Source organism: Rhamphochromis sp. 'chilingali', assembly GCF_963969265.1.
Source record: "Rhamphochromis sp. 'chilingali' genome assembly, chromosome: 8".
NCBI classification, from domain to species: domain Eukaryota; kingdom Metazoa; phylum Chordata; class Actinopteri; order Cichliformes; family Cichlidae; genus Rhamphochromis; species Rhamphochromis sp. 'chilingali'.
Window position 1 is genome coordinate 594,157 of NC_137935.1, and position 10,844 is coordinate 605,000.

The window sequence follows — 10,844 nt, forward strand, 5'->3', positions numbered from 1 at the left end:
AGAAACAAGGATGGACCCGTGGGTGATGGGTAATGAGGTCATGCTGTTTGTGCACATTTAAACTGATGTGAATGGGTTACACAGTTGCAGCTCAGTGGGGAGCGACTGGTAGTCAGGCTGTGCTGTGCAGTGTCTCAGTTTTTGTATTGTATAGCAGAATGGTATGTTTGGAGAATGTTTCCAAGCTGTTCCTGTTATGTGACGTTAACTGAACTTCAGGTAACCTGCAAGAAAAGAACAAGAAACAAGTTCCTGTGAGGTATTCTGAGCCTCAAGGATGATGATAAACACTACAGAGATTACACATTTCACTCTAAGTCCCTACTTTGACACTGGTGCATACAGATACTTGTATTTCCTCATTATTCTTACGTCTTATGCTGCAATCATTTGTGCGAACCTCCTGCTGATTGTGGTTATCTGTGTGAACAGAAGCTTACATGAACCTATGTACATGTTTCTGTGCAGCCTGTTTGTGAATGAGCTGTATGGTAGCACAGGGCTGTTTCCGTTCCTCCTGCTTCAGATCCTCTCTGATGTTCACACTGTTTCTGTTTCATTTTGTTTCCTGCAGGTTTTCTGTGTGTACACTTATGCTTGTGTGGAGTTTATAAACTTTGTCGTCATGTCTTATGACAGATATTATGCCATCTGCTGGCCTCTTCAATATAAATCATGTATGACACTTAAAACAGTCACCTCGCTGATTTCTCTGACATGGTTATTACCTTTTATTATGATTGTCGTGCTTATATCTTTGAGTGCTCCTCTACAGCTCTGTGGAAACGTCATCAATAAAGTTTTTTGTGGAAACTACGCCATCATTAAACTGGCCTGCTCTGACACCAGAGTCCACAACATCTTTGGACTCATTTACACTTTCATCTCTGTCATTATTCCTCTTGTTTTAATCCTGTACACCTACGTGAGGATCCTCAAAGTCTGTTTTTCTGGCTCCAAGCAGACTCGACAGAAAGCCGTCAGCACCTGCACGCCTCACCTCGCCTCCATCTTGAACTTTTTCTTTGGTTGCTGTTTTCAGATATTACAAAGCAGATTTGACACCAGTGGTGTGCCAAATGTTTTTGGCATTTTATCATCATTGTACTTTCTGACATGCCAGCCGCTCTTCACACCGCTACTGTACGGGCTGAAAATGACCAAAATACGCATTGCATGTAAACAGCTGTTTTGTGGTTCACTGACACGTTTGTTCAGTTGTAGCAGTGATATCTTCTCCAAAAGCCACCAAAGTCAGAGTTATTGTTAATGCATGTCGATTAAAAGGAAACTTATTTTGGAGCTGAAATCATTCAAAATCTGTTTTTGTCAGTATGCTTGAACAAATAAACTAATATGAGTGACTTAGTTTTCTGTTGTGACGCTTGCAGCACGTAACATTTATTTTGTGTGATGTGTGTTTTTCACTTGAGCAGAGATAAACAGTCGGGTGGTTTGGGATCAGTGTGTCTAACTTCCAGAGGGAATGGATCAACACACAAACAGCAAAGTAAAAGCAAAAGATGATCCATCAACAACTGTACATAAACACTTTGAACAGATAACAAAATAAAAATATATTTTTGCTAATTCTTGCATAAAATTACACATTTAAACTGAAATCACATGAATATAAAGTTCTATTGGTTGATAAATTTCCATCACATGATTCAAAGTGAACTCACTTACTGCCATTTAATAGTGAGAACATTTTCTATAAATATTAAGTCTCACAACACAACTGTTTCCCTCACTGAGATATTTGATCTTGCTGCACTGAAAAAATGGGATTAGGGGTTATGCTTTTCTTTCATGTCAAATATTTATAGAAACTACTTGTTTATCAGACATTAACTGGTTATGTAAAATGTAAAGAGCTCTTCTATGTTAATTGTATTTGACTACCATGTGTTAGATTGACAAGATAATTTTATGCTATAAATATGTGTGTGTGTCTATATATATATATAGACACACACACAGTGTATGTACTGTACTTTTTTTCCCAATCAAACTAACAACTAAAACATTTTTGAACAATGACGTGTATTTTTCAAAACAGTATACAATTGTAAGTTGTAACAGCAGTCCAGATTATACATGAGTCATGTGAGTGCATCTCTTCCAAAGTGTACCGCACAAACATCTGCAGGATCCTGAATTCAACATTCTAGTGCCTATGACAAAGTTAACACTGAATTTTCTACGAATACTGGCCCAAAGGTAAAAGGTGAGACTTCCTCGGGTAAAATCATTTTTTTTCTTTCTTTTTTTTTTCAAACGTAAGAGCCTTAAGGCACTATGGCAACAGGAATGCAAATACTAAAATGTGACGGAGAAAAGCTTGAAAATAACATTTTCACCCACAAGCACAAAACCAAGAGCCCTAAAATGTGATTTGTTTTGGCTTGCTTCTATAACTAAAACATGGTAATAACTTATACTAACAAACAAAACAAAACAGTGGTTGGACATCACAACACAACCAAAATTACTGTAATCATGTCCAATGAACTTAAAAATTGTCTGACTTCTAAACAGCTGTTACAATTACTTCAGGCTACAAACTATTCCCCAAAAGAGTATGGCTTGAAAAATGAACATTAAATGCTATAGTACAAGGTTATTATCGTTAACGAAAACTAACGAAATAACGACAACTAGAAGTGTAAAAACATTTTCGTTAACGGAAATAAAAATAAAAACAAAAAAAGCAAAACTAACTAAAACTGTAATGAGTGTTCATAAAACTAAAATTAACTGAATTTATAGCAAAATGTGTTTAGTTTTCATTGATGTGAGCGTGTCCTGGGTGAAAATAAAGTTTCGTTTCCAGATTTTTTTCTTGCTGTGTCTCATTACGCCAGCAGGTGGCAGCACGTTAGTCGAGTCGTCTGTGTTGTTGCTCCGCCCACGCGCAGAATCATGTCAGGAAAAGTCGGGAGAAAGCGCCAGAGTCCAATTTGGGATTACTTTGGATATGACTGTGTTTTGGATAAAGCAAGTGTCTTGTGTCTTGTAGTGGAAAGAGACAAATTATGAGGGACATTTCTAAAGGAAAAAAATCCCACAAACCTTAAAGTGCACTTGAAAAGCTCACACCAGAAGGCTAACCTAGCTTACCTTGAGAAGGGAGCACACTCAACCCTCATCCCAGAAACAGAAGCTAACCCCAGGCAAGGCAGCGTGATGCATCCCGAGACAACAGGACGGGGACATCAGTGGTTGTTCATCTGCCTTTATTTATTTATTTATTTATTTATTTAAAGAACCCATAGGTGGGAATGTGAGTTGTCTGTCTCTGCGTGTTAGCCCTGCGACAGACAGGCGACCTGTGCAGGGTGCAGGGTATGGTAGCTGCAATAGCAACATACCCAAGGATGTAAGACCATATAGATCCACTGATCAGCCTCAACTTTAAACCACTGACATGTGAGGTGAATGACACTGATCATTTGGATCCAGTCCAATGTTGTGCTGGGAAACCTTGGCTCCTTCATCCATCTCCATCTTTGGCATGTACCACCCACATAAACACTGTTGGAGACCAAACACACACACATTGTTTCTATGTATGTTCACATTTTACTTGTTTTTAAGGACACCTGAGTCTTTAGGATTTCAGTGGTCATCGACGTCTGCTTGACACAAACAGACCAAACATCCTCAGTCCTCCATCAATGTGAGGAAGATCAGACACACAAATGAAATAAGACAAAAGGTTGCTGACAATGTGCTCAACAAAAACACCTCCTGGAGTCTGCCATGTTGATTTCGCTGCTGATATGCATAATGTGGAAGACAGTTAAATTAGTTTTTGGATTTTGATGCTGTCAACAGCACATTTGGTAGACTGTACTTTAGGACTAAGCTGCACAATTCTACTGTAAATGTGTAAGATTGTCACTAAGGGCTTAACAGAAAATGTATTCATTAAGGATTTGACAATTATCATAAATATTTTGAGTCTGTGTTTGGAAAAAGGCAGACCCAAACATTCAGACCCTGAGCCATAGCGAGCACCACAACAAAACCACCTACCTCAAAACCTGGTACACAGAACTTGATAGCAAGTTTTCAGATTTTACCTGATCTGACTTACTGGAAACTGAAGATGATCCTTCAGTTTAATGCAACATGGAGTTCATTGTTAATGCATTTACTAAAAAACATCAAGACTCAACTCAAACCAAACAAAAAGAAATTCAGGCTGAAAAATCCTTCAGATTCCTTCAATACAAATCAAAGAGCTCAAAAAAGAAGAGAGAGAAAAGAGACAGCATCTGTAGGAGGAATAATACTCAGAATGATATCATACTGGAACAAATAATCAGGCAATCATTTTCACAGCCACCAGGTGGCAACATTTCCTCTTCTCCACTACAGATTTCCTGTTTGTTATTTCGTCTTTAATGTGTCCATCTTTCTTCATCACATAAATGAATCATTAAATATTTTACGTGGAAGACAAAGACAAAGAACGAGATCGCGGATACAAGCGGCAGAAATGAGCTTCCTCCGAAGGGTGGCTGGCCTCTCCCTTAGAGATAGGGTGAAAGTTCGGCCATCCGGGAGGGGCTCAGAGTAGAACAGCTGCTGCTCCACATCGAAAGGAGCCAGCTGAGGTGGTTCGGGCATCTGACAAGGATGGCCCCTGGGCGCCTCCTGGGTGAGGTGTTCCAGGCATGTCCCACCGGGAGGAGGCCCCGGGGCAGACCCAGGACACGCTGGAGAGATTATATCTCTCGGCTGGCCTGGGAACGCCTTGGTGTTCCCCCGGACAAGCTGGAGGAGGTGGCTGGGGAGAGGGAGGTCTGGGCCTCTTTGCTCAGGCTGCTGCCCCCGCGACCCGGCCTCGGATAAAGCGGATGAAGATGGATGGATGGAAGACAAAGACCATTTAAAACTGAGACATTAGAATTACAGAAATATAAACCAGAGCTCTCTGTGCTTTAGATGGAGCTAAATACAAAATACATCAACATGAAAGAACAGATCAGCCTGTAAACTGACAGCTAAATACAACCTGGAATACAAAGACCATTTTTAGAAACTGATAGTTATTCTAAGAATGTCCACTAGATGGAGCCAAGTCCTTCGGAGCTGGTTTACCGAGTCTGTTAACTCTCATCGCTCTGTGTTTAACCCATTCAGAAGCTGCTGATGAAGTTCATTCATGTGCACATATCATTGAATCATTAATGACTGAAGACTACACACAAGACAAAGTAAAACAATCATGGAACTTGGACTCACCAGCAGCCGTGGACCCAAAAGAAAATCACACAAAAAGAAAATCACTGCAGCCCACCCGGTGCTGTACAAAAGAAAGTGTGAAAACGACCCACCACCTGAGGTCCCAGGGCCACTGGCTCGTCCTCCTTTCACTGAAATACAACACAGAAAAATATGTTAAAAGAATAAAAGGACACTGAGCGTCAGGCTCGCTACCAGTGTTGGTCAAGTTACTTGAAAAAAGTAATCAGTAACTAATTACTGATTACTTCCCCAAAAAAGTAATCCCGTTACTTTACTGATTACTTATTTTCAAAAGTAATTAATTACTTAGTTACTTAGTTACTTTTTAAAAACACGATTTACAACCTGAAGAGGTGATAAAGCGATAGATCTTTCAGCCCAATTCTACTTTTTCTACATAATCCATCATACAAAATGTAATCAAATGGAAAAGTCTCTTTTTAAAACTTGTTTTATCAGTTTTAATCTTTTAACTTTATGCATCAAGCAAAAATGTAATATTTAGACCTATTTTCTGCACATTCCAGCCCATAATATATATATATATATATATATATATATATATATATATATATATATATATATATATATATATATATATATATATCTAATCGACTGCGAGAAAGGAAAAAAACATATTTATCAACGTGTCAGAGCACTCCTTACGTTGTGGTACATTTTATCTCCTGTTGTGCTTGAGGAGGTACACCAGAGAGATAGAAGGCAGGAGAATAAACCAGCTGTTCTCCACAGAACCAGCAAAGGTGTACTCTCAGTGGCAAGGGAACAATAAGAGAACAGCACCACCAAGGCTGGAGACGGAGCAATACTGGAAGAGCATATGGGAGAGGGATGCAACCCATAACGGCAATGCTCAGTGGCTAGAGGATCTGAGGGCTGACCACAGCGACCTCCCTGAACAGGGTCCAGTAACCATCACAGTGGCAGATATCCAAGAAAGGGTCTCCAGTATGAAGAGTTGGACAGCACCAGGGCCCGACATGGTTCACGCCTACTGGCTGAAGAAGCTGACTGCACTCCACGAGCGTCTGGCAGCACAAATGAACCAGCTGCTAGTTAACGAGAGACACCCGGAATGGCTAACTGAAGGCCGGACGGTCCTGATCCCCAAGGACCCCAAGAAGGGACCGGTCCCCTCCAACTACCGACCAATAACCTGCCTCAGTACTACATGGAAGCTCCTGTCAGGCATCATATCGGCTAAGATGAACAGGCACATGGGTCAATACATGAGTGGGACACAGAAAGGAATTGGCAAGAATACCAGAGGCGCAAAACACCAGCTACTGGTAGACAGAACAATCAGCCGAGACTGCAAGACCAGACTGACCAACCTGTGCACTGCCTGGATTGATTACAAGAAGGCCTATGACTCAATGCCCCACAGCTGGATACTGGAATGCCTAGAATTGTACAAGATCAATGGGACCCTAAGAGCCTTCATCAGGAACTCAATGGGGATGTGGCGTACAACACTAGAGGCCAACTCCAAGCCCATAGCACAAGTCACCATCAAGTGCGGGATCTACCAAGGAGATGCTCTGTCCCCACTGCTGTTCTGCATAGGCCTGAACCCCCTCAGTGAGATCATTAACAAGACTGGCTACGGATACCGACTACGGAACGGAGCAGTTGTCAGCCACCTCCTGTACATGGATGACATCAAGCTGTATGCCAAGAGTGAACGAGACATCGATTCACTGATCCACACTACCAGGCTATACAGCAGTGACATTGGAATGTCGTTCGGACTGGAGAAGTGTAGCCGGATGGTAACAAAGAGAGGGAAGGTAGTCAGAACTGAGGGGATTGAACTACCAGAAGGCAACATTGCAGACATAGAGGACAGTTACAAGTACTTGGGGATCCCACAGGCGAATGGGAACCATGAAGAGGCCGCTAGAAAAGCTGCAACCACCAAGTACCTGCAGAGGGTCAGGCAAGTCCTGAGGAGTCAGCTGAATGGTAAGAACAAGATCCGGGCCATCAACACGTACGCCCTGCCCGTGATCAGGTACCCTGCTGGGGTAATAGGCTGGCCAAAGGAGGAGATAGAAGCCACTGACATAAAGACAAGAAAGCTCCTTACCATGCATGGAGGGTTTCACCCCAAATCCAGCACCCTGAGGCTGTACGCTAAGCGGAAGGAAGGGGGCCGGGGACTGGTGAGTGTCAGCACCACAGTCCAGGATGAGACAACGAACATCCAAGAATACATTAGGAAGATGGCCCCAACTGACCGAGTGCTCAGTGAATACCTCAGGCAGCAGAAACCCAAGAAAGAGGAGGGAGACGAGGAACCATCATGGAAGGACAGGCCCCTGCACGGTATGTACCACCGGCAGATAGAGGAGGTGGCTGATATCCAGAAATCCTACCAGTGGCTGGACAAAGCTGGACTGAAAGACAGCACAGAGGCACTAATCATGGCAGCACAAGAACAAGCTCTGAGCACAAGATCCATAGAGGCTGGGGTCTATCACACCAGGCAAGACCCCAGGTGCAGGCTGTGTAAAGATGCCCCAGAGACAATCCAGCACATAACAGCAGGGTGCAAGATGCTAGCAGGCAAGGCATACATGGAACGCCACAACCAAGTGGCCGGCATAGTGTACAGGAACATCTGTGCCGAGTATAACCTGGAAGTCCCGAGGTCAAAATGGGAGATGCCCCCAAGGGTGGTGGAGAATGACCGAGCTAAGATCCTGTGGGACTTCCAGATACAGACGGACAAAATGGTGGTGGCTAACCAACCGGACATAGTGGTGGTAGACAAACAGAAGAAGACGGCCGTAGTGATCGATGTAGCGGTTCCGAATGACAGCAATATCAGGAAGAAGGAACACGAGAAGCTGGAGAAATACCAAGGGCTCAGAGAAGAGCTCGAGAGGATGTGGAGGGTGAAGGTAACGGTGGTCCCCGTGGTAATCGGAGCACTAGGTGCGGTGACTCCCAAGCTAGGCGAGTGGCTCCAGCAGATCCCGGGAATAACATCGGAGATCTCTGTCCAGAAGAGCGCAGTCCTGGGAACAGCTAAGATACTGCGCAGGACCCTCAAGCTCCCAGGCCTCTGGTAGAGGACCCGAGCTTGAAGGATAAATCGCCCGCAGGGGCGTGCTGGGTGTTTTTTTTTTTTATATATATATTTGTGTTTACACTCAGTCTTTCAAATAGATGCACGTAAAACACAGCAGAAAATAAATAAAGTCAAAGACTCAGCGGTCCTGTTGCTCTATTTTCACCTGTAAAGCAGGAGTGGGGTAGGCGGAGGTTTACCCTGGTGCAGGTGTGCAGCGGTCAGTGGAAGGATATGGGAGCTCTGTGAGTTTCCCATCACGTCGTAGCTACTCGGTGCTTGCTCAGGCGTTTGGGGTTTTTTTTCGCTGTAAAAAGAAGTTTTCTTCCCACGCACGATGGACACTAATGTTTTTGTCACTTTTTATGGAATCAAACTCAAAGTAAGGTCAGTACTTCCACGCTTTAAACGCTGCACGCTCATACTCTCTCTGCACTCGATATGTGATCCACTGTTGATCTGCACACAGCTGTTGTCACAACGGCGCACTCGCTTACGTCACTGTCGTGAGACATTCTCGCAAAAGAAATCACGGTTTTAGTAACGCAGTAACGTAGCGTTCCTACGGGAAAGTAACGGTAATCTAATTACCGTTTTTGCAATAGTAATCCCTTACTTTACTTGTTACTTGAAAAAAGTAATCGGATTACAGTAACGCTTTACAAGTAACGCGTTACTGCCCATCTCTGGTGATGATGGCCCCTAAGTTAAAAGCGAAAGTTGCTCCTACCAGTAAAAACCTATAAAATTGTGAGAAAAATCAGTTTCACTATATACTGTAATTTTACCAGTGTTGGCAAAAAAGAAACAATGGAACATATTCAGAGAGGTAGACATATTGTTTCCATGTCATAACTGTTCACTCGTACAGTCTGTTCTTGAGAACCTGGACCTTCTTTGAAAGGCTGTTCCCTTCGAGCTCCATAACCAGTTTCTGTAATACCTCGAAGGTATACTTCAGTTCCGGGGGGTAGGTCAGGTTCAAAGTGTACATTAATCCAAATAGCATAGCAGCTGCTAGGGCACAGTTATCCAAATCCTACTAGACTCTCTGGCCTTCAAGGACTACCCCGATGTCCTCAGGGCTGTCACTGGCATCTCTTGACTTGATGATGTAGATTCCCATGGTTGTTTCCTCAATAGATTGTTGGATAACTCCTTCATCTGTGGCCTGGAAAATGCACATTCCCAAAATTAAATTCAACAGAACACTGGTCATTGCAAAGAAACAGAATACTGTCAGAGAATGAAGAGGTGTTCAACTATGACCTCAATACATGGACCTAACACATGTAGAAGAAAAAAAACGTGAAACACCTAAACATAACATCTTCTCTAACCCATATAGACAAGGATGCTGAATAAAGCAGTATTTTTACAAAGTAATGACTGACACAAAACAAGCTTGTCAATTTAGTCTGGTTTTTGGTTATTATGTTAATTTCGTCAAAAGCAATAAATGTGGAGATACTAGCATTTGAACTGTACTAAACTATGATCTAAAACCCAGACATTAGCTGGATCCAAGTATTTCATGAATATTTTTTTTAAAGTCTTCCAGGCCATACAGTATTTTTCTAATAAATAAGATGGCCCCAATATTTATTAAATGTGTCCATTAAAAAGTGAAATTGTGGCATTTCAGCATGTAGATAAAACAAGATTCCATAGCTAAATAGTCTAATCATTTTCAGTTATGTCTATTCATTTTAGAATAAAAAACACATACAAACTGGGGGCTGCCAGTGGTATCCCCCAGTCACCAGCAGATACACCTGTGGCATAAGTTTGAAAATCTTAGATCATTTTCAAAATCCCAGAGGTCAAGGTCAGGCCTCCAGCTCGCACTGGAACGGTTCGCAGCCGAGTGTGAAGCAGCGGGAATAAGGATCAGCACCTCCAAATCTGAGGCCATGGTTCTCAGCCGGAAAAGGGTGGAGTGCCCACTCCGGGTCGGGGATGAGTTCCTGCCCCAAGTGGAGGAGTTCAAGTATCTCGGGGTCTTGTTCGCGAGTGATGGGAGAAGGGAGCCGGAGATCGACAGACGGATTGGGGCTGCAGCTGCAGTAATGCGGACGCTGCACCGGTCCGTTGTGGTGAAGAGGGAGCTGAGTGTAAAAGCGAAGCTCTCAATTTACCGGTCGATCTACGTCCCTACCCTCACCTATGGCCACGAGCTGTGGGTAGTGACCGAAAGAACGAGATCGCGGATACAAGACAATTATCATAAATATTTTGAGTCTGTGTTTGGAAAAAGGCAGACCCAAACATTCAGACCCTGAGCCATAGCGAGCACCACAACAAAACCACCTACCTCAAAACCTGGTACACAGAACTTGATAGCAAGTTTTCAGATTTTACCTGATCTGACTTACTGGAAACTGAAGATGATCCTTCAGTTTAATGCAACATGGAGTTCATTGTTAATGCATTTACTAAAAAACATCAAGACTCAACTCAAACCAAACAAAAAGAAATTCAGGCTGAA

The 10,844-nt window shown here is 42.9% G+C and overlaps 1 protein-coding gene across 1 annotated transcript; it reads left to right on the forward strand.

Annotated features, from left to right (window-relative positions):
* Window positions 1-280: 280 nt before the first annotated feature.
* Window positions 281-1,270, forward strand: LOC308401006 (olfactory receptor 11A1-like; the record flags this gene model as incomplete). The annotated part of the gene is made up of 1 exon (XM_080889073.1): window positions 281-1,270. The coding sequence occupies one exon, from the start codon at window positions 281-283 to the stop codon at window positions 1,268-1,270; it is 990 nt and encodes a 329-aa protein (XP_080745199.1).
* Between the last annotated feature and the right edge of the window lie 9,574 nt (window positions 1,271-10,844).